Source organism: Rattus rattus, chromosome 5 (genome assembly GCF_011064425.1).
Source record: "Rattus rattus isolate New Zealand chromosome 5, Rrattus_CSIRO_v1, whole genome shotgun sequence".
Classification (NCBI taxonomy): Eukaryota; Metazoa; Chordata; class Mammalia; order Rodentia; family Muridae; genus Rattus; species Rattus rattus.
In genome coordinates, this window is record NC_046158.1 from 81393740 (window position 1) to 81417856 (window position 24117).

General features: G+C 46.5%; 1 protein-coding gene across 1 annotated transcript in view; it reads left to right on the plus strand.

The window, feature by feature from the left end:
- The first annotated feature begins 3883 nt into the window (after positions 1-3883).
- Abtb2 (ankyrin repeat and BTB domain containing 2) overlaps positions 3884-24117 on the plus strand; it is a 152100-nt gene continuing 131866 nt past the window's right edge. The window contains exon 1 of the mRNA XM_032903813.1: positions 3884-5179. Coding sequence (XP_032759704.1) covers positions 4297-5179 — 883 coding nt within the window. The 5' untranslated portion in view covers positions 3884-4296. The remainder of the gene's footprint in view (positions 5180-24117) is intronic.

Consider the following 24117-nt stretch of genomic DNA (forward strand, 5'->3'; position numbering starts at 1 on the left):
CGGAGTTGTATGACCTGTTGTCAGTCACTCTGAAAGTGTCTTGTACCAGTCGCCTGATCACAGCACTGTCAAGTCCCCATAGGCGTGATTTCTGGAATTCAAGCCATCTCTGGCTTAATACATTCACTGCCTCCACTTTCCTGAGCCTTTGTGTGTGTGTGTGTGTGTGTGTGTGTGTGTGTGTGTGTGTGTGTGTGTGCGCCGAAGCTGCTCTTCTATCCTCAAGTTCTTACAGCATCTTTAACTCTAACTGATTTAGTTTTAACCTTGAATTCAGCAATGAGTGCACAGGTCCATGGTCTTTGCCAAAATCTCTAAAGGGCTAATGGTCCTAAGAGGTGAACTAAATCAATAAGGTTAAATTAATGTGGTAGGTGACTCTTATACTGAGCAGGGTGGACAGAACATTTTCATTATCACAGAGAGGTCTATCAGACAGTACTACATACACCCACTTTATCCAGAACAGTTCCAACTGGTACTCACATTAGGATGTTTTAGGCAATTTTAGGTAGTTTGTAAACCCTCTGCCTCCCAGGACCACTTATAACCCTCACATCATTGGTTAGGAATCCCTTTCTAATGTAGGCAGAGAGATGCAGCCATCCTGAATTCTTCAGCAGAAATGAATCGGACAAAGCTCAGCTCAGATATCAGTTCCACTTTCCTTGACACAAATTCTTAAGTACACGAGAGCATGAGAGTTCAACAAGTTCCCTACAAACAGCCTGGCTTTGTGTTAAATTGTCCTACTCTGGGGTGGAGAGATGGCTCAGCAGTTAAAAATCACTGGCTGCTCTTCCAAAGGTCCTTGGTTCAATTCCCAGGATGCATATAGCAGCCTCTCTCTCTCTCTCTCTCTCTCTCTCTCTCTCTCTCTCTCTCTCTCTGTGTGTGTGTGTGTGTGTGTGTGTGTGTGTGTGTGTGTGTGTGTGTGTATGTATGAATGCATGTAACTCCGATTCTAGGGGATCCAATGCCCTCTTCTATCCTCTGTAGGCACCAGACACACATGTGGTGCACAGATAAAACACTTATAAAATTAAAATGTTTTAAAAGGGGCTGGAGAGATGGTTCAGCAGTTAAGAGTACTGGCCTGAGTTTCTGAGTCCAGAGGTCCTAAGTTCAAATCCCAATAATCACATGTTGGCTTTCAACTATCAAAAATGGGATGCCCTCTTCTGGCATGCAGGCTCTATATGTAGACAGAACACACACACACACACACACACACACACACACACAAATATATATCTATATCTATATACCTATATCTATATCTATATATATCTTTAACTTGTGCCATGCAGTCTTATCTATTTGCCCACTAGCCTAAAGTTTATCATACTCCAACTTTACACCCACGTTGACCTAGTCAAGAGGACACAGGAGCTAACACATCTGCTAAGTTTGTCAATGAGGACCCACAAACACCTAAGCCCTTGCCACTCTTCAATGCTCAGGCTGTAATCTACCTTTCTCACAAAACAGTTTGACTTATATTTAGATAGCTCAGATTATAATTCCCTCACTTTCAAGATAAATTTTAGGGCATTTTGTACTCTAATCTCCAGATTGTTTTTTATTTATGTTTTAAATAACAAATAGGAGATTTCATCCAAGGTAAACATTTCCAAGGATTACCTTTGTATGACTATTGGCATGAGCAATCCTAGATCTAGGTGGTGTGTGTGTGTGTGTGTGTGTGTGTGTGAGTGAGTGAGTGAAGGTGCTTATGAAGGCCAGAGGTGCTGGAGTTACAGGCTATCCAATGTGGGTACTGGGAATTGAACTTGGGTCTTCTTCAAAGGCACTGTGGATTCTTACTCACTGACCTACTTCTCTGACCCAATGCTTATTAAGTTTTAAATAAAAACATAAATAACTTCTATAGCTTGTGATTGGTTGATGTATCTTCTAAATATCTTTTAATCTGTAGAGCTGCTCTTTCTTCTCTTGATTTGTTTTGCTATAGATTAGAGAAATCCATTTATTTGTCTAGAACCCTTGTGGGGCAGTTTAACATCCATGAAACTCCAGGATTTTTCTCTCAGTGTGTTTCTCTTTTTCCTCTTTTTGGTTTGTCAAAACCCAGGCTGGCTTCAAACTTTTGGAAGTCCTCCTGCTTCATCTCCTCAGTCCTGAGGTTGTAGACATGAATAACCACACCCAGTCCAAACTGGGCACATTTATGTTTGCATTTTAAGTCATCGTGTGACTTAAATACATCAATACAAATATCCCATATTTTGTGTAAGAAGCACCCCAAATCACCCTTTTAGTTAATGTACCTTTCCAGTCAAGCCTTTATTTTTGAAGAAAATGAACAAAGAAAAAAAAAACTTTATTTCCTGTAGATATCCACTAGAGGACGATATTTCCTTTATTATATTTCTCATAATGGGTATTAAATCCATCAAACGGTTTTTCGTGTTTTCTGACAAGTTGAACCTCTAATTTGACTTCTAATTTCTCCTCTATAAAATGTGACTCTGTTAATTTGATGGCTTATGCCATGCACAGTGCTTCCGTCCTTGACTCTGTTTCCAATTCTAACCATCAGGAGGCAACGTCTCATGTACTCCAGGAAAGGAAAAATTAAGTAAAACTGCCAAATAAAAAGTCGTTTTACGGGGAAAGGGATCATTAATTTAAGGAAAGAGACAAACCAGACTTTTTTAGTTTGTATCCAACTCACGGCCCAAGGTCAGAACTGTAAAATACAGCACAAAGGAGCCATTCAGGAGCTGGCGAAGAGGACTTGGGACGAACGTTGTGCACAATCCGCGCTTTGATTTTGCAGTTCTGCTGGAGGGGGTTAGTGCACGCTTGTGCACGTGCGTGTCAATAGTTATGGGGGAGCAGCTGGTCCTGCGAGAGCTGGGCGTGGATCTGTGCAATCAGTAGCTCTCTTGCGAGCCGCTTGGGGTGCACCTGGGCGCAGCTGAAAGGGCAACAATTCACTGTACCCAGGGGGCACCGAGTCCCGAGGGGACAGAAGACCTGCCGACCCGCAGGTCACTCCAGCAAGTCCTTAAAAGGGAACACCTGCATGCACGAGGCGTTCAGTGCAGGTCCTCGTTTTTCATCTGGTTCCTCTTCAGGCACTCCTTTCCCACCTCGGACAAAAAGGGTCCTTCTGACAGGACACCAGTAATAGGGAAGTCGTGCATTCTTTAGATTAGAACTCCCACCTCCGAGGTAATCCTTGGAAAACAGTATGAACCTACACAGGGGTGTGATCACAGGCCTTTGGGTGCCGGGCCATTTTCAGGTCCCAGTTTAAAACATTCTGCTCCGATCCGAGCCTAAAGGCAATATAAACAAAAGCAGACAGATTTGAGAAGAGAAGCAGAGGTGTTTCCCCTCCCTCCAAGCATAAATAGCTTTCTGTTTCTCAAAGGAGAAGGAGGAGGGGCTTGGTAGAAAGTCGACTAGAAAGGTGGGTAGGGTCTCCTCCCGGTTTTCTCTTCCCACTCCCCTAGGCTGGCTGCTCACAGCTTCACAAGGAGCTGTCTGCCTAAGTCTAAAGCTTAGAAGGTGAGCAAGGGACAGCACATAGTCCTCAGCGCTGGGGCCTGCTTTCTGGGTTCCCCCTGCTTTCTGGGTCTCTGTGCCCCACCTCCTTGCCAGCTCGCTCGCTTGTTCTTTCCCCTCCTCAGCTCCAACCCACCCACTACAACCCATCCTCAGCCTCCTAGCCAAGAGGTTTCGCCCAACCTCCAACTCCAAGACGAGTAAGATTTGCATATTTCCCGCCCCTCTCGGAAACCATTGGCACAGCCCTTGCCCGGCGTGGCTGATGATTGGTGAACGGTCCCGGGTGTATTTGCATGCGGGCTGCTCCGGAGGACCTATCTGTGTCGGTAACCCGCGCCCCGTAGAAGTTTGTGGAGCGCTTTCTCACCGGCTGGTCCGGGACGGATCGCCGGCGCCTCGCTCTTCGGTGACCGCCCCATTCTCTCGGGATTCCTTCTCTGTGGTGACGGACGCTCTAGACGCTCGGTAAGGGAAGCTGAGGCTGGCGGCGGGAGTTCAGAGGAGGAGCGCGGAGAGGTTGCTCGCTGACAGCGGCGCGGCTGGACGCGGACGGCGTCGGGCTCTGGCCGGCTGAGAGCTTCGCCCACCTTCCCCGCGGCCTGTGCGCAGGCGATGCTGCGGCCCCGAGGCGCGGCGCGGCGAGCAGGGAGGGCGCCTCCGAGAGCCTAGAGCTGGTTTCCGTCCTCTTCCCCGGGGCAAGTGGGCATGGAACAGTGAGAGCCCCTCGCTCGGCGAGGCCGCGCGCGGAGGCTCCCCATGGCCGGGACGTACAGCTCCACATTGAAGACTCTGGAGGACTTGACCTTGGACTCCGGGTATGGGGCCGGCGACTCCTGCCGCTCGCTCAGCCTTTCGTCTTCCAAGTCCAACTCGCAGGCGCTCAACTCTTCGGCGCAGCAGCACCGCGGGGCGGCCTGGTGGTGCTACTCCGGCTCCATGAACAGCCGCCACAACAGCTGGGACACGGTGAACACAGTGCTGCCCGAGGATCCCGAAGTGGCCGACCTCTTCTCTCGCTGCCCGCGGCTCCCGGAGCTAGAGGAGTTCCCTTGGACCGAGGGAGACGTGGCTCGGGTGCTCCGCAAAAGCGTCGGCGGCCGGAGACTGCCCTCATTCTCCGCCGAGGCTGTGAGGCGCTTGGCCGGACTCCTCCGCCGGGCGCTCATCCGCGTGGCCCGGGAGGCGCAGCGCCTTAGCGTGCTGCACGCCAAGTGTACCCGCTTCGAGGTGCAGAGTGCGGTGCGCCTGGTGCACAGCTGGGCGCTGGCCGAGAGCTGCGCGCTGGCAGCGGTCAAGGCGTTGTCCCTCTATAGCATGAGCGCTGGCGATGGGCTGCGCCGCGGCAAGTCGGCACGCTGCGGCCTCACTTTCTCCGTGGGCCGCTTCTTCCGTTGGATGGTGGACACTCGCATCTCCGTGCGCATCCATGAGTATGCGGCCATCTCGCTTACGGCTTGCATGGAGAACTTGGTGGAGGAGATCCGGGCCAGGGTCCTGGCGAGTCAGAGCCCTGATGGCGGAGGAGCAGGAGGCGGAGAGGTATCCACTGAGGCCTTGGAGATGGTAATCAACAACGATGCCGAGCTCTGGGGAGTCCTGCAACCCTATGAGCATCTCATCTGCGGCAAGAACGCCAATGGTAAGCACGAGGGGGTGCGGGTGAGGAAAACAGGCTGGGTGGGCCACCCCAGGAATGGGATTTCTTAGGCGCAAGCTGTGAAGTGTACCACGTCTCTGAGAGAAATGGAATTCTGGGAGAATTCCTAAGTGGAAATCTTGTCAAAGGTTGTTTTTAGGTTTCTTAACTTTTGGAGGATAAAGTTGTGATTGGTGTTCTGTTGGCTGTGCGCTAATTGGGTGAGAATGGGTGTCTGGACCAAACTACTCCTGAACCACTCTCTAAAGTGACGCTTGCAGCCCTGCTATGGCTTGCCCTGTTTAGTTGGATCTCTAGGGGTCTATTTTCACCCTCACTGTGGTTCTTCAGCAGTGGCAGCAAGGGTCTGTACTCTCAAAACCTGAGCCTTGGATAAATGGGCTGAGTAGAGGAGAGTGGAAAGCCCAGGTTTTGGTGCTACACCTAGGACTCTTGACAGGAGGTGGAGGGGGAGCTCCCAGTTCTTAGTATACTATATGCCAGGGGTGAGGGAAACCAGGGATTCTTGAATCTCCTTCCCAGAAAGACAGCCACATGCTGGCTTCTGGGGCCGAATTTTCCAGCTGTCATTAGCCAAGTAAGCATTTGATTAAAACCTCATGTCGAATTAAATGCACAACCTTTTAGGCTTTCCTGAAAGGAAAGATGACAGGCTCAGTAAACCACATTATGGGAATGGAGTATGGGGGATGGGCAGCTGCATGGCAGGGAGTCTGGAAAATTAAGCCCTGGGTGGCTGCATCCCAACGGAAGGCATGCAAGGTTTCATTGCCAACGGTGAAAACAAGGCACTTGCCATTCGTCCACTGTGGGAGTTAGGGCATGACATGCATTCAACAGCAAATTGCTTACCTGACACCAGTTCCAGGGGTTAAGGTGGCCCAACCTTATGGTCTGATTGGAAGAGTCACTTTGTGTGCAGCTTTCAGTGTCAGACAAGCAGTGGAGGAGACCAGGTGGATTCTGGAAAGGGAAAAGTCAGAATTAGATGTGACTTAACACACTCGTGATAGCTAAAAGTTAGAATGATAAAACTTAGAACACTTACTTAGCACTTTGTATACGACGACCGCTTTTATACATTAGCCGACCTGTATTGGCAGTGTGGGACGGTGACCTGTGCGTTCAGGTTTTTTGTTCCCATTCTCTGCATACAATTCTTAAAATTCCTGGAATCTCCAAAATGAAAATATATTCTTGTATGGTAATGACTAAGAGCTTGCCACCTGTAGGTAGTTTCAGGGTGGGAATTAGTCACCAGAAAGAATAAAGCAGTCTTTAAAGGGTTAGTACCTTCCGACTTCTGTCCCACCCTCCCAGAGGAGGAGAGAGGCAAGGCAGAAGGTTAAAGTGATGTTCAATCAATGGCCAAGATTTTAATCAATCGTGCATGTATAATAAAGTCTTCATTAAAAAAAATCCTCAAGAGGAGAAGCTTTCTGGTGCATCTGGATAGCTTAACACCAGAAGGGCAAGGGGCTCACCTTCCTCCATATGTTTTCCTATATGGGCTTCGCCTTGTAGCCTTTATAAACTAAGTGCCTCCCTGAATTCTGTGAGCCACTCTAGCATACTAACCAGAAGAGAGTATTGTGGAAACCTGGCTGTACAGCCTGTTGGTGGGAAGCCTGGGTAAAAATTCCTGGAACTTGTGGCTAGACTGACCTTCGAGGAGGAGGAGACCTGAGGTTATCTCCTCACAGTGTCAGGGTTTAATTGAGTTGAACTAGAGGACACCCAGGTGTATGTGCTTTCCACTTGTTTGCTTGTCAGTGGAGGAGTCCCCACACTTTGTGAGGTAGAAAAATACACATTCTGTGTTGATTGTGGTGTGAGAACAGGTAAATGCTTTGTTTTTTTTTTCAAGATATAAAGTGCCTATAGTGTTACCCCATTGGGCAAAGGGGCTCGACATTTCAGTCCCTTGCTTAGATGGCACAGATACTAAATAATAAAACTGGACTTTGAACCTGGCATGCTTCATCAGCCTTCAGTGAGAGCAATTGACCTGCTAGGCTCAGTTCAGAAGACACAGTATTTACTCAGAGGAGCTTCTTTTGATATTCCTTGCTTTGGGTTTCATTTCTGGCACTTCCACAGAACATTCTTGGAATCAGAGTTCTTAGGTCAACATTCTCAGGTCAGAGTTGAGGTCAATCCAAGAGTTGATGATGTCACCACTGATAATCATGCTTCATACTTTAAGTTTGTGGCTTCAGCACTGGGAACACCAGTTCCAGGAGAGGAAGTGGAGGGCAAGGGGATTTCCATCCAGTTGTCATAGCCCAGGGGAAAGAGTTCTGTACTGAGGGAAGTCCTCAGTACAGTGGGGCCTGGACCAAGCCTGGAGGGAAGGCGCGTAAACCCTAACCGCATAAGCCAAATTAGACTAACGGTGGGTACAAAACAAAGCCTGTGCTTGTCCCCAGGCCCAGCCAGAGCCCAGCATGCTCAAGGTCTTTTTCTGTCTGCAAACCAAGGCTTAGAAGAGCAGCTGCCTGTTGAAGTGCCTGCAAATGCAAAGTGGCCAGAGATCGTTTCATCTAAGGGCACACAGGCAAAGAGCATTGCTTGCGAAACCCCTTGGGACTTCTTTACTGCATGTCAGGGTTTTTGTCCCCATGATGTGACCTTCCCCTCACACCTTCAACAGTCAGGAACACTTGCTTTCCCTAGGATGCTCAGCGCCAAAGTGTCTCCCTCTGAGTTCGATGGTCTCTAAGGCACTCTTCCCGGAGAGGCAACTGATGCCTTCCACTTTGTAACTTTGATGCCTATTTCTCGTACATAAAAACTAGGGGGTGGTCTCACTAACCAGTGACTAGGCTGATTTATTAAATCCCCTTAGACAGTGAAATGAGTGTTTGCTAGACAAACAATGAATTGCATATGTTGGAAAGCTGTCTTCAGAGAGAAGCCTAAACCACTTAGGAAAGAAAGGAAGAGCTCTAAACATTTTTTCTATTAAAGTGGCCCCAAAGCCAGCAAGGCCACAGTTTATACAGCTGAAGAAGACCAAGTGGGAGCCTACATATGGGAAGGGAGAGTGCTGGTTGGTATTCTTGTCCTGCTGGGTCTTCCCTTTAAATTATATATGTTTTGTTGTTGTACTTGCTAATTACACAGCATGGACACATGCATTTGACTCAGCTATATAGAGCTCTTAAACTTTTAATGTCTTCCAACAAGGAATTTAAGAGCTCTAATCCATCTATTCTTGTCCATTACTCAGAATGCCAGACAAATATGGTTTTGTTCAGCCTGAGATGGATGATAAAAGTTCTGTAGTGTTTATAAAATAGGATCCCAGCTCCATAGACCAGCAGGAGTTATACATTGTTGATCATTTGGTATTGATGTCTTGGATCCCAGGGCGGTGTCATTAAACCCTGAGATCTTCATGACTTCCTTATGAGAAGCAGAGAAACCTCTTTAATAGAGCGGTGTCTATAAACAGGGGGCTGGCAGAAAACAGAAACATCTCTCTTCCATTCCCCTCCCTGAGTTCTCTCCTCTCTTTCTCAAGGAACTCTGGGTGCAGGTTTGATTCAGAACAGCCTTTCTAGGTTCCTTCCTGGCCATTTCCCTTACTGAGGTTTCATGAGTGGTCATGGCCATTGAGAGAATTCAGCTTCCTTTTTTCAGTTAAATGGTGGGATAGTGGCGGGAACGTTTTCATCCCAGCGCTGTATGTGAAGTGTATACATGCTCTGTCACAGTGGCAAATGTGAGAGCTTGAAGTCTACCTCTATGATGGATGTGGGGGCAAAATTCTTAATAGTTCAAGGCCTCTGTTTTGTAATCTGTAAAATGGAGGATAATAATACCTAGCTCATAAGATTGGCATGAGGATAGAAATCATAAACATCTTAGCAGGTAGTGAAGGCTCAATAAATAGCAGCAATGCAATCAACAAATACTTACTCACCACTGACTGTGCCCCACTGTTAAAACTGCAGTGGATTGAGTGGTGATGTGCTGGTCCTTCTCTCAAAGGGTATATATAATCCAGTGGGGGAGGGGCAAGAAAAAGTAAAGATTTACTCTTGATGGTGGTAGTATTGTTCAGGTCTAAATTTTTTCAATTGTATTTATTTATTGTGTTGGGAGCATTCGGGTACTATGGTGCATGGAGATGTCCAAGGGCAGCTTGGAGTGTTTTCCACTGTGGGCTCTTGGGATTGACCTTGGCTTGTTAGACTTGGTGGTGTATGCCTTTACCTACTGAGCCATTTTGTGTGTGTGTGTGTGTGTGTGTGTGTGTGTGTGTGTGTGTGTGTGTGTGTGTGTGTTGGTCTTTTTTCACACACCATCTTATTATAAAACCCAGGCTGGCCTCTAACCCATGGACTTAATGTCCCTCCTACCAAGTGGCATTTTTTTCTTTTTTTTCTTCTTTTTTTTTTTTTTTTTCCGTTTGCTTACTTGTTTGTTTAGGATCAGATAATAGGATAGGTGGGGGCAGTTAGAGTGGCAATCAAGGAAGGCCTCTCTGAAATTTCATTAGTAGTAATTGATAATATGAACACTACTGTTTAAGGAGTGTTTTGGCTGCAAACAGTGACTAAGGAGTTTTTTGAATTATTCACTTATTTACCATCCAAGACAAGTATCAACATCTCATTTGCAGCCAAGAAAGAAAGAGGCTGTGTCTAAAGCAGGAATGGAAATTCTGGCTGTAGCCTTCATTTGTCAAAGAGATTGTAGGATGGATTTCCACTGGGATAATTAGCCAAAGGAGCAAGGGTTAATTGAGCTGTGAGTTGCTGTTTAATCAGTTTTAACACCTGGGTAGACTGAGCGAGGAGGGCACCTCCCTTCTTTCTGACTGTTGTATTATAGCCAAGAGAGCTTGTAGAACTGAAACAAAGCAAGCTTTGGAAATGAAAACTAATTTATCCTCCCCACATCCCCCGGTTGCCCAGAAATGCAGCCCCTGCCTTAGGTAGCATGAGTAACAAGCTGGAATTGTTAGGCTTCCTCTAGAAAGCATTACCTTCCCCACCCTCAGCCGGAAGAGCCAAGTGTCCTTGAAGTTTCTACAGCACCCAGGGTATGTTCTCGAATCATTTTCTGCTCCTACCCTCCATCAGATTGTGACCTCAGAGGCTTCACTTTCTCCCCTGAGCCTGCACAATATCTAACTTTTAGATATTCTTGGAGTGTAGGGCTGCCTGTAGGTTTTTACCACACAGTGTATTTCACTCTAAGATTTGTATTTGAGTTCTTTTTACATGTTAGAAGAACCCTTCTCCTTAAGAGTAGAGAAGTTCAAGCTCTTGGTGAACAGAGCATTGTTTAGGGGTGGGCATACCACAGGGAGGACATCATTCAGTTGGTGGCTATCCTAATCCTAGCTGCTTCCCAAGCCCTGAGATAAGACAAGTGGGATGTGAGTTGAAGGGCTTCCGGTTAGAGAGATGCCTTTAATGTGGGATACCTAGTGTGGTGGTGGTTTATAGCAGATATCAGCCAAGGGGAGGATGGAGTTGAAAGTTTTCTGATCAGTAGACTCGTGAGTTCCCATCTGCTTTTCACAGAGAGAGCCTCAGCACCTCATGTTTCACAGCTCAGTGATGGTGGCTGGGCGAAGGCTAAGCCTTATTTTACTCAAACCCCAAGTCTGCACTTTTCCTATAAAGAACCATAGAATCAGAAGTAACAGGTCAGTATTTGATTCTCTTCAAATGTCAGATTGGGTCAAACAACAACACTGTTACTTCTTATAGATGTTATTCGTGAATGGCCTACTATGTCTAGGCATTTTAAACTCCTCAGACCAGCCAATGCTTTCCAGGCCCAGAGAGTGTACACTGGTGATGATGACATTGATTTGAAGGCACCATTATTCCTACTCTTGAAGGGGCAGGGAGGTTGGCTGCCCCAGAGGGGAGTGCTTTACCAAGTTGCAGCTGCTAATGATCAATACATTCAGCTATATGGAAAAGCTGAAGGGTTGCCAAAGTGATGTTCCTTGATTAAAAGGGGTGAATGAACTTGGGGTGCATGGACATGCAAGGGCGAGAACAATGCAAGGGAGGGGGAACCAGAAAAGCTACTTTAATAGGCCAACGGTACTCAAGGAGTTGGGGGAGCAGTGCAGAAGAATCAACCAATCCCATCTCCTTTCTCTCTGGGAATGCATATGTTTATGTGTATATGTGGCTGGGTATGCATGTGGAATCCAGAAGTCTTGAACCTTTGCTGTTATTCTTCAGGTGCTGTCCACCTTGTCTGTTTTGAGACAGGCTCTCTGTGGCCTGACTAAAACTTGCTGAGTAGGCTAGACTGGCTTTAGTGAGCCAGCCAGAGTGAGCCACCTTCCAGGCCCAGAAGAGCCTTTCCGAAGGGTGCATTGATTTCCTTAGAGTGCACCACTGTGTCCAGGCCACTGTATTTGGTATTAGGGTATAGAACAAAAACTAAACAGCACAGCACTGTGCCAAGGTGACCTGACTTTTAGAGCGCAGGTCTAGCCCCCCAAACTGTTTTGACTGTTAGTGAACTTATGTCCCCAAGCAAAGCCCCCCAAGTCTCTTTCTTCTGCTACCCAAAGAGGGGCCCATTCTGCTCAGGGTGGTTGTACCTGATGAATATTCAATGTCCCAGGGTTGTTATGGATTCAGAGGGTTTAGAGAGAGCACAGCCTGGGGAAGCTGCTGAGCGTGATTTCTCCTAGCGTCATCTGTGAACTGTGGGATGTAGGACAAATTCTTTAACTTCTGTGCCTTCGTTTCTTTCTCTAGAACAGAGTTAGCACCATGGGCATTTGGTACTGAATGACGTTTTGTCGTGAGGCTGTCCTGTGCATCGTACGATGCTTCATAACACTCTCCTGCTACCTAAGTCGTTGTGACAACCCAAACTATCTCCCAACATCTGCAGATGTTCCATAGGGAGCAAATTCACACTTGACTGGGAAACACTGCTCTGTAAGGTAGGACTGTAATAGCCAACTCATGGGATGACTGTGAATATTTAATAAGCATCTCTATAAGAGACTTTTTTTAAAAATACAGACTCTAATTGAATGCATTAATTTTCGTCCCTTTTGCTAAAGACTCGTGCTACTTGAGTTTCTCATGTAGGGTGGAGCATGACCCAGATCCCAGGTTGCAAGTGTTAGTCACAAGGCTCTCCTTGATGACTAATACTTGGCTTCCGGAGGTAGGAAGAAGTTGTGGGGTCTGGAAAAGCACCTTGGCGCTCTGCTCAGGATAGCCTGTCCCTAGGACAGTGCAGTCTGGCAGTGAGGTTAGCGTCCTCCCACTGAGCGTGTGTCCACCTCTGTCACGATAGCAAGAGCAGTGCATGTTTAACCACGCTCCCGACTCTGGGGCAGTTTTCTTGTAGATATTGGATTTGGCTTATTGAATCCAATCCCTGAGCTATGCAGATGGCAGGTGATTCCTGATTTGCTCATCTGTGATGTGGGTACCTTGATTGATTGTTTTTGTTTGTTTTAAGGCAGAGTCCTAGTAAACTGGACATGCCTAGAACCTACTGAGTAGCTGGGGATGATGACTTCAAGGTCCTGGCCCTCTTTTTTTTTTTTTTAACTTCCCTGACTGCTGGGCTTAAAGGCCTGTAGCACCATGCCTGGCTTTGCCTGTTTTTAAAAAGACCTAAATCCAGTTTCATCTTTGTCTATTTGGAGCTGCGTGTTGAGTAGGAAGGGGATGATGGAGAAACAGCCCAAGTTAGCCTGAGAAATGCCCCAGCGCCCTCCGTGATCTACTTTGCTGAGTAGTGGCTATGTGCAAGGCAAGCAAGAACGATTGGAGGACAAGCAGCACTGCTTCGAGGAGTTTATGATCTAAGAGGAACAGCATAGCATGCATGTGGATAGCTGCAAAGAACTTTGGCATCTTGTTTAGAACAATATGGAAACGGTGCTGATAGCCCCCATTTATCACACGATGTCACCCATCTTTGGACTTCTCGTGAACTAATTTCATTCAGCCACCCAGCCTGTCTGCAGAGGAGAGAGTTTCCAGTTCATAGAGGGAGGTCTTGAAGCTTTACAAAGGGGGTAGGGTGGGCACCCTAGTGGTTGGAAGGGTGTTGGGGCTTCTTGTAGGAAATGTAGCCTGTGAGCCAATGCAGACGTGGACATCGGAGCTTCAACCAAGAAAGGGAAAGAAGAGATAGTGTGAGAAAGACCTACAAGCCAGTGCATGCATTTTGAACGACAGTGAGTGACCTTGCTTGGCTGGGGCGCTCAACTTCGTAACAAGGAAAGTAGAGGAGATAACACAGGAAAAAGAAAAAAAAAAAAAAAAAAAAAGAAAAAAAAAAAAAACCAAAAAAACCACATCTTTTATCCAGATGTGAAGAAGGCTGCCAGAATGTTGGACAAGAGTTTTCCAAAACTTATTTTTATAATTCAGAAATGGAGTGTGTCTGCTCTGCTGCTCATCCTAACCACAACCCAGACCTCCTGTTACCCCTCTTGTTGATTGAAAGTTTGACCTCAAAAATGCACCCATCCGCTGTTGTCGCTGTGAAAGTAATACAAGGCTTTTAATGAGCAGACTTGAACTGAAGGACAGCCTCGCTTCTCTTGTTGAACTTGGCTTCCAACTTGATTAGTTCTTAGGGCTAAAGTGAGCCCTGGACATAATAAAGATTGGGAGTGGTAGATTTGTTAAAGCAGACTACTGAGTTATGCTTGCAGAATTCCCCACTGTGGAAGTAGGGAGCAGCCTGAAACAAGGTGAGCTAAATGGGTCTTACACCCCCTCACTGACTTTAAGTCTAACTTGGTGCGCTCAATCTCCAGTCGAGGGCTTAGCAGCTGGCAGCTCATTTTTGAAGTGGGGTTCTTTCCTAGCTCTTGTTGATGTGCGTCAGAATACTGATAAAGATTTTCGTGCTATGTGCTTGAGATGATAGAAGCATTTTATAATTCATCTTCATCTGGGTTGGACTCCCTAGAGCTCAGTGGAGCCCCGACAGCACACTGCAGAGATCATACTGGTTCGGCTAACACCTTAGGTGTGCGTGTGTCCTTTTCCTGACCCCAGTGTGTTGAAGAAGTTTTCTTGTCACTTGAAAATGATAAATTCCGTGAGGGTGTTGCAAACATATAGACTCATATGTGGTTAATGATTTGAAGGTCTTCCTTTCTAAATGTTAGCTAAGAAGAGTTTCATGAGGATAAAATTTAAATAGGGAAGCTACGCTTGGAAGTCCTGGCAAGAGAAACCTGAGTCCAGGGAGAGATGAAATTGAATCTCTCAGACTGTGGGACGGAAAACCACCCCAACAAAAGCTTTCGTTGAAAGCTTGTTTTTCAAGTGCTGGGTCCAGCCCAGGGCCTTGTGCTCGTCCACCAAGCTACACCCTAGTCCTTTTTGTGGAAAACTTTTTGGTTTATGCCTTCTAAAGTATGAGATCAGTATTTTCTATGAGGAAAGTAGTAAGTCGATGCTTACATACTAAGTGGACTGTATACAACAGTGTCTAGAACAATCCAGCACGGAGAACTCTTAGACTTGGATCAAACAAGTTCTGGACAGGAGCTTGCCCTCTCTGTGACTGGAGTGAATCACTCCAGTTTTTTGGATCTCTGTGGTTTGAGAAGGTTGGACTAGATCCTCTAGGGGCCCTTCTGTCTCTGGAAATTTTCTGGACCCCACAAGAACTCTGTGAAATCATTTCCCTGGGGTCCATCCCCATAATTAGTATCCCGAGGAAAGAAAAGGCCCTGACTGAAGCAGGCTGTCCTCTGAGACCCAGCTGGCTAGTGAGGCTAAACGCCACCTTTTTAACATTAGCATTTGCTGCAATTGTTATACTTGGGTTTTGCTTTGCCTTCTCTCAGAAGGATGAGTTCTATGTACTTCTGGCTGACATAAACTGCTTGACAGCTGTGTCCAGCTCCTGGCAGGCCAGCGCTGTGGTGAGGTCCAGCCCCGAGGTGACTTCATACAGCTGGTGTTTGAAGCCTGCCTACCCAGACTAGGGTATTTATAGTAGGGGAGAAGCTAGGGAAAAAAATAAATACCCTACACCCTTCTCTCTCCTACTTGGGACACAGATAGGCATTGTGAGGAATGTAGAAAGCAAGGCAGTGTGAGCCAGCATGGTATTTTTAAATGCTATTTGTTGGGGTTGGCAGGCCTGATTTTTCAAAAGGGAGGGGAAATGAGAGTCACTGAGGATGACAGGAGGCCAGGCATTCTAAAAGCTAAGACGCAGAGCTTGTTGTCCTGAGGTGTGCAGGCTCTACCTTCTCCCCTCAGTCTCAGAGTTTGAGTAGGACTTGGGAAGGTTAGGGTGAGAGGTGAGATTAAATGAGATGGCTCATGTCCTTCTCCTCCCTACCACCTCTCAAATCCCAAGGAAAATCAGCGAAGTGTTCCAGGTAAGGAGGGTGCCTTTGTAAGAACTGGGGACCTGGTGGCTTCTTCAGCTCAGAGCTGGGAAGATCAAGTTATACATGGAGATAAAATTGGAAAGCAAATTGCTCACAGCTGTTCTTTTGGACTTAATCCTCCCAAGGCAGGCAGGACAAGCCAGAACTGCGCTGGGATTCAATACAGGAGTGTCATACAAGGCCCTGGAGTAGAGCTGGCCTGAGACTCATCAGAATAGCCCCCTGTCCTGGAACCTTTGCAAAGTCTCCCAGATGATATTGTCTACTTAGCTAGTCTCTGAGGAGAAAGTGGCTACAGTGCACTGGGTTAGGAGCTGGGAGGAAAGTTCAGTTTGGGGTGCATCATTTGTTCAGCAAATATTTACTGGAGACTTTGTGTGGACCGGGCAGTGTTCCAGGGAGCGTGGCAGACCATATGAATAAAGTCCTGAAAGGGAGGTGCTGGCCCTGCTGAAAGTGAGGACAGGAGGCAAAATGGAGAAGCCACAGTGAGGGCCCTCGTGGCTGCAGAAAGCAGCTCCCAGTAGAGAGAATAGTAAGTGTTCTGGTTGCTGTGGAGAGCACTGAGATGAGCGTGAGCGGAAGGAGGGAGAAGAGGAGACAACACAATGTTTGGTACAGCAGTGCCGCGTCTTTAAGGCTGACTGCTGTGCTGAACGAGCTGGTTGGCACAATCGATTCACAGCTTAAGGATATTCTCTCTGCCCTATTGGGAGTGGACTTTAGTATCAGGTGTAGAAATAAGATGATCGGGTAAGAGGGTTTTGCAATCACTGAGGTAAAAGAGGGGGGAACTTAGACAAGGTAATGGTGAACTTGCCCAGGGTGTCACGGATGTGTTTATAGTCAGGGCCAATGGTATTTACCTGCAGTCTGATATGTGAGGAAAAACTGAGTGACAGTAAAGCTTACGGGCCAGGCTTCACTGAAGCATTGAAAGGGCAACACTAAGCCAGAGACGCAAGTGTAGATTTGGCTGTTTGTCCCCAATTTAACCTATGGAGATAGTAAGTAGGAAGCTGGGTAGGAGGCGAGGCCACCTTACGCTTTTGCAGTTGTGTAATACATTGAATAGCTGTGCTAATTTGCCCTCCCAGGGGCAGAGCCAGCCAACAGCCTGCATGAAAGCAATGAGCTCTGCTGTCTCCCATTATTAACATGCGGTCTGTTTAGTTAGGTCCACCTGCTCCTTGGACTACTTGTTACTTTACATACATGTTCTTCACTTCTGGAAAAACTAGACCCCATATTCAGGCAGCTTTGGATTCAGACAAGTCAGTCACAAGTGAGTCAGGAATTGATACAGAAAGAGTGTTCATAAGATACTGTGTGTATCCAAGGGCCTGCTCCTCAGAAGGTGGGGCCATAGGGTAGCTATGGATGGAATCTTATGGTTGCCACTGACTGAACACCTGGCATCTCAGTTTTCCTCTACTATTAAATGGGGATATCACAGTTCCCATCAAGTAGCTCTTTCATTAATTCCCACCCATAGATTCATGGTATCATCACCTGGAAAGCTTAAGAATAAATGCGTGTGTGACTAATGTAAGGCCTTTCCTTCAGAAACTCTGAAGGAAATGGTGTGGAAAAGGGCTCCGATTGTGTGGGTAGAGTGCTTGGGAACGTCTGGTGTACAGCTAGCACTCAGACATTAGCTATTATTAGTGGGCAGAGCATCACTGTTCTGGAGTGCTTGCTTCTGCCCCACCCAGGCTGATGACTTTCCTTCACTCCTTAGCTATGATGCTTGGATCTCTCTTCAACTGCAGAGTTCCCGAGAGAGCTCCAAGAGAAGCCTGGAGTACTGGGCTTTTCCAAGAGAAGCCTGGAGTACTGGGCTTACCTGGGAAGGGCAAAGTTAGATCTGAAGCGGCAGTGCCGCCGTGAGGTCATGATGTTTAATCTACTGGTAAAGCTTCTGTTAATTACATCTCTAGGATGCAGAAACTGTGTAAAGAGGTTAAGTAACCGGCTCAGGTCTCACAAATCACATAATGAAACCCAGGCAGCCTTCCTCCAGATTCTTGGTTCCCAACCACACATGAATCCTCCTCCATCAGAGGAGCCAGCAGACTATAGTGTCAACTCCCACGTCCAGCACGTAAACTACGAAGTGCTGAGCTTTACAGGGTACCTGGGCTGTGTGCTTCACATGTCTTGGGTCATGTGGTTCTGCCATTGTATGTATTCTTTTCACTCATTGCATGTAGTCTTGCTGAAGAGACTTGACGTTCAGAGAACCCACTGGATATTATTGATAAAAACAAGATGGCCTAGCTTGAGTCCTTCTTCACCCTGCTGCCTCCCTGCTGTCCTCAGGAGTGCCTGGGTGGAGAGACGCACAGGGCGATTTTATTAGCAAAGAAATGATGGGGTTGGTAAAGGCCCAAGCGCCCCTTATGCTTAGAACAGGGAGCCATTTAGGTGCCTTAAAATAGCTTGCCTTGGTGGGGTGCTGGCCTGCCACACGGGCTGTGCTAGAGGTGCTCCTCTGCCTATTTAAAGCTGGAACCTTCTGTCCGTGAAGTGAATGAAATAACCTCCGAGAAACTGAGTGGTTGCCTAAAATAGTTCAAGGGGAAGAATGTTTGGAGGCCTCTGGCTCCTTGAGTCCATTTTCCTCTGGATTTATGTCACCTCAGAGAATGCCTGGCCTCCTCTTGTTTACTCTTTGGGCTCTTCCCTTTCTACTGTCCTTGAGTCCTGTGTCATCCTAAGCCAAAAGCATCTGTCCTCTCAGAAAGTAGCAGCCTTTCCCGAGTGACTAAGTTGGGGCCTTTTCTGCATTTAATTTTTCTCTTATGGGGGAGGGAGTGGTGAGAGGCCATTTGTTTAGGACTTGGCCGTTTCTCTCCTCTGGCTGCAGAGTTTCCAAGCCTAGCTCTGAAGTGAGTTTTATTTTTCTTTATTCACTCACACAAGGGCTGCCCCAGGGAAGCCAGGGGTTTCTCACAGCCTTCTTCTTGTGGTGCCTAGGACCATGTATGGAAAGCTTTAAAGTCACTCCTCAATAATGTGGCTGTAGCCACATGTGGGTCATTAAGTTTTAAACATAATAAAATCCGATACGGTTAAACAGCTCACACACAAGCCTCCTTTCCAGTATGCCATCAGCACGCATGCCCAGTGCTGCTGGACAAGTCAGATATAGAGCACGTCCATCATCACAGACAGTTCTATGAGACAACATGCCATTAGACAGTAGGTCACCAGCTGGTCACTTGGGCCAGCTTTCTGGGTTTTCATGGGTCTAAACATTTTAACTACTCCCCAGCTTCTCAGAAAGCGCTCTGTTTGCAGAAGCAGGAAGATTCATGGAAGGAGAGATTAAGGTCATTGATTTTTGTGGCTCTAACCTTTGGACTCTCATACAAGGTTATGTTTTATGGTTTCTAAGCTGTGTGGCTTAGGGCAAGTCACTTAGCTTCTCTGAAAAAGTTCCCTTGTCAGTGAAATGGTTTTGGAAATACCTCATGGGGTTTCCACCAGGGTTAAACAAAATGGTGAAATGTGCATAGAACAATGCCTGTTACAGAGCTGACTAACCCTTAGACACTCTAAACAATTTTTTCCTTTTTTTTTTGGAACTGGGGACCGAACCCAGGGCCTTGCGCTTGCTAGGCAAGTGCTCTACCACTGAGCCAAATCTCCAACCCTTCCCTTAGACATTCTAAAGGGATGGAGTTGATGCTATTGCTGCTCCTGTCACTGGGACTTGTGTCCTCTGGTTTAGGGTCTCCTTTCAGACTCTGGACTCTCCTCTCTAGTTTATTGAATGGCCCCCTGGTCACATCAGACAGTGTTTGTTCTTTAGAGCTCACTTTCCCTGAGGAACTGCCTGTTCCTTCCATGCTCTGGGTGTATTTTTTTCAAGGGCCTCTTGCCCAGAGCCAGCCTGTCAGCACTACCTGGGATGCTACCACCAAAACCTTGGGTGACCGTCGGAAACTCTTGAAAGTATCCCAGGGTTCCAGGTTTTGAGTGTCTCGTGTGCCCTGTGTATTTTCTATACCCTGTGCTGTGAGAATTGAGACAAACAGAGCCCTTGTTGGGCTCTTGGCTAAGGGTAAATTTGGAAGGAATATCTTTGGAACCAAGAGAGGCCTCTTGAGCTATAGAGAGAACAGAGTATCTGTTCACACTTGGGGCCTGGGTTCAACCCATGACCATTCACTCATTTCCCTAGATAACACAGCTAATAATTTAACCCTTCTGTACTTCAGTTCTCCCATCTATAAAAAGGGAATCCAGAGAGCCTACCTGGTGGTATGCGTGTAAGGACTCGGTGAGATGGGACACAATAGTCTCACACCCCAGTCTCACATCCTCTGATGGGACTGACACAGTACTCACAGGCGTTAGCTGCAGTTTCCACCTTCCTTCTCTGGGTTTCCCAGGGATGACATTGGGATTCTTTCTCTGCCTTGGCTGTTTGCACTTTCTATTGCTGATCTATTGTTCATTTAAATCATAGAAGTGATCTGGAGGGGACCTAGCACTTAAAGCCATGTGTAAATCACATGTGTATGGCATGGGCTCCATGTGGTCTTTTTTTCTTTTCTTCCTTCTCTTCCTGGATGGTAGAGTTAAAAAGCACACCACAGTTGTCATCCCAGAAGCTCGAAAGTGACTACCAGCCTGCTCTCCGCTTTCTGTGTTAGGCCGTGTAAGCAGCTCTGCCCAGTCATGCAGTGTAATCAGAGCTTGGTTCTTTCTACAGGATTCACTTATGGTATGAAGTAGCCATGTGTTTATGCAGTTGTCACTCATTTGTCCACAGTTAGATGTGCCAAACCTGACACTTGGGGTGAACTCCGAATAACTCGGAGCTATGTGTAGGCTATAGAGACATCTTAGTCAAGGCACCTTATTACTAGGCATCTCTCTAGATGGGAGGGGTCCAGCTGCCACTCCTCTCCTCTCCTCTCTCTCTGTGTGCCTGGATCTAGAGGGAGGAACCATTCATAAAGAGAACCTCTAAGAAAAGGAAGGACACAAGGGCAGGACATTGCATCACAGTGTTGTTACCGTTTGGGAAACATGACCAATGCTGACCAAGCTGTTGTCCTATGTGGCTTCCCTAGCCCAACAAATCACTCCTGGTTAAAGGGTAACTCGGACTCTTCTTGTCAGTTGTTTTGACTGTTATACCTGTGTTGAGGTCTACTGTCAGCACAGCCTCCATTCCTCACAGGACCCAGTGAGAGATGGGGGGAGGGGGAGGAGGAGGGAGAGGAGGAGGAGGAGGAAGAGAAAGAGAGAGCGCATAGTGTTGATTTGAGCCCATATATATCTTCCTCTTTCCAAAAATACAAGAGACCTCTAACTTGACCATTTATATGACTGGCTGATTGCTAGAACATCCTTGAGGCACTTAAAAATGTTATTTAACTGGCCGTATTAATTTTAAACCTCTAAAATTGGATCTAGATTATCTGGGTGATAACTTTTACCTTCAAAACTAACTTTTTTATAATGTCTGGTAGTGACTGTATTTCTCGTTCACATTTTCTGTGTGTATTTCTATAAAGCCTTGCATTTTGTCATGGAATTTTCACATGTTTGCAGTGTACTTGCCATGTATAACCATGTTCACCCCTTTATCATCTCTTGTCCCCCTCTCTGCCCATTGGGTACCTCCAACACCCCCTCTTCTATTTTCATACACTTTAGAAAGCCTAGACAGTATTCTTCAGTGTTCTTCAGATGGTTGCAATGAATAGGCAAATGGGAGACTGTCTGGATTTTCTGGTTTTCATGGTTCTGTGCCAGGAGCCTCTGAGTGTGTATCAGTCTGGGAAAGTCCAGGCCAAGAGACACTGATTACAGGTAGTATCTGAGGCTAGCCTGTGTCTTCTCTTCTGAGTAATGGATGGTCAGAGATACTCAAGGAAGAGCTTGGAGTGCCTTGGAAAAAAGAATAGTAGTTAGCAGTCTTGTCCAGTTCTCTCAGCCACACCCAATGGGTGGATAGACATATTTGTCTAGTGCCTTCTGGGAAATGAGGAAGATTCCAGAGACATTTGTTGATTGTCTCATGGAATTTTCACTATGGAAAATGAGCTGAAGAGCCTGTTCCTACTCTTGTTTCCCAGATGAAAACAGGAGTAGAGACAGTTAAAGTGGGTGGTCCACAGTCACTCACTCATAGCAGGTGAGAGAGCCATTTGAGTTTTATTTCCACCAGACCTGAAGCTCTACTTGCCATGCTGAAGGCTTGAATCAAAGTCAGATGGCTCAGCACGTGAAGACACCTGCTGCCCAACCTGATGGTCTCAATTCAGTCCCTGAGACCTGCATGGTAAAAGGAGAGAACCAACCCTTGTAGGTTATTCCCTGACTTGCACACATGTGCCTTGACACAGATGCATGCATACATATACACACACATGCTAAGTAAATGCTAATGCCAAAAAAAAACCCACCATTAAAAAAAACCTAGCAGGCGACTTAGTGTAGGTCAATAATTCCTGTCCTGTAAGAAGTGTCAGAGTTTTCCACAAAGGATGTTTTGTGCTCTCTCTCCTCAAGGCACTGCTAGTTCCCTTCTAGTCTCCTATTTTGGAGCCTTTCATTTCTCTCCAGACCCAGCTGAGACTGGTTTGCTCTTTTCCAGCGAGCTGTCCATGTTTTGATCTGCTGCCCTTCCTTCTCACCCCCACTCCCTCTTCTGCTCACCCCCTACACACAGATAGACTTGTTAGATGGACCTAGTGTATGGGTCAGGTTCCATCATCATCATCAAGGGCCTGTTTTCAGTTGGTATGTGTCTCAGTCTGATACCTGACTTACTCAGAGGAACATTCTCTAAAGACCTGAAGGGTGGAACTGTGTAAACTGACTGCCTGCATTCAGAATTCTGGGTCTACTTCTTGCTTAATGAATAACTGCTTAACTGTGTCCCAGTCTACACTGTAAGATGGGGTCACTACCACTGACTTCCTAGGAAAGCTACCAGAGTCGAATAGTACTTTCAAAAGTATTTGCTGTAGTCCTGGTCTATAAGTACCCAGGATATTAGCCATTATGGTGGTAGAGTAAGCCTAGTGTTGATCTATGTCCATATACGTCTCATATATGAAGGGGAGAGAACTGAGGTTTGCTAGTTCAATTCAGCTTCTTTTCTTTGTAGTTTTGGGCAGGTTTCTCTGTTTTGTTTACTGGGCCAGAATCAGGGTCTTATGTATGACTGACAAACACTTTACTACTGAACTATGATACCCTAGTCCCGCTTGTATTTTAATTTGTAATATTAGACCAAATGTTGTACCTTCCATATGTTTTGTAAAGATAGAGTTTGGGGCTGGAGATGCAGTTCAGTAGACCCCCTTGCCTAGCAAATGACAGGTCCATGATTCAACCTCAAAAGGGTAAAATTAAAAACAATGGCTTTATGAAATATGTGAGTTTACTTGGCAGTGAATGGCTAGTAATTAGGAATGGGATGGACCTTAGCAAAATTAAAGTGAGGAATGTAAGCTCAGTTTTTATAAAGTTAAAAGAAAACTTTTATTTTGGGGGTAATTTGAGGTATAAAATATTTTGAGGAATATATTACAGGTCAGATCAATATACCAGAAAAGGGAGATGAGGGCCAAACACAGATAATGACCATCTGTATCTTATGGGGAGGGAGGGAGACTCATGTGGGTGAATGTCTGTGCTTGCCACGGCTCTAGCTTTGTATTGGGAGGTGATTTCACGTTATTATAACTCATTAAAACTGGTCGCAGATGAAGGACTATGGTAAATCACATTAATGCACCTGAGGTTAAAAATTAGTGGGTTCCCAATTGGTGGTGGCTACTTATTATTAGCCATGCTGTGGACCACCTGGGTTATGCTATGAGCTTCCACTGATGCTCTCTGTGATTGCCTGTGATTTTGGGTAAAATACCTGAGAACCAAGGCTTTCCTCTTCCAGCCACAGTGGCCTCTTTTTTCAACAGAAAGCCCAGAACAGTCAGGATATTCAGGTCGCCTTGCTTCTCAGGTTTGGGGCAACACGTGGGCATAAGTGCCTGTGTGAGTCTAAACTCCTTGAACAAAGACAGGGTTGTTTTGTCCTTGCTGTGCCAGATGGAAGGCTTTCATTAGTCACTTTGGGAGCATTCATATTAGCGGGGAGATTTTCTTTCCCAGGGTTGGAGCTGACGGTGTTTGCCTTGGGATGGTCTTCGTCCTCTCTGCTTTCATTGCCACTGCCAAGTATCACAACCCCTGCCTACTGCTCTCTACCCATGGTTCTTTTCCCTTAACATGAGGAAGCATAGAGGATATTTGAGATGGCCCAGTCACATGCTCCCAGGTCAGTATCATCTGGGTACAAGTCATTCTCAGGCCTAGCTCCTCTTCTCTGACTGTGACAAAGGGACAGAGACAAGAGCCCAGGTTTTGGAGTTAGGAAGACCTGAATTCCATTTCAGACTCAGCTGTGTGATCTGAGGTAGCAGTATTGTTCTTTTCCTGTATGGTGAGCTGGGACCAGTGAATTGTCACTTAGGTACGTGTGTGTGCAACTTACCTAGGTCATGAT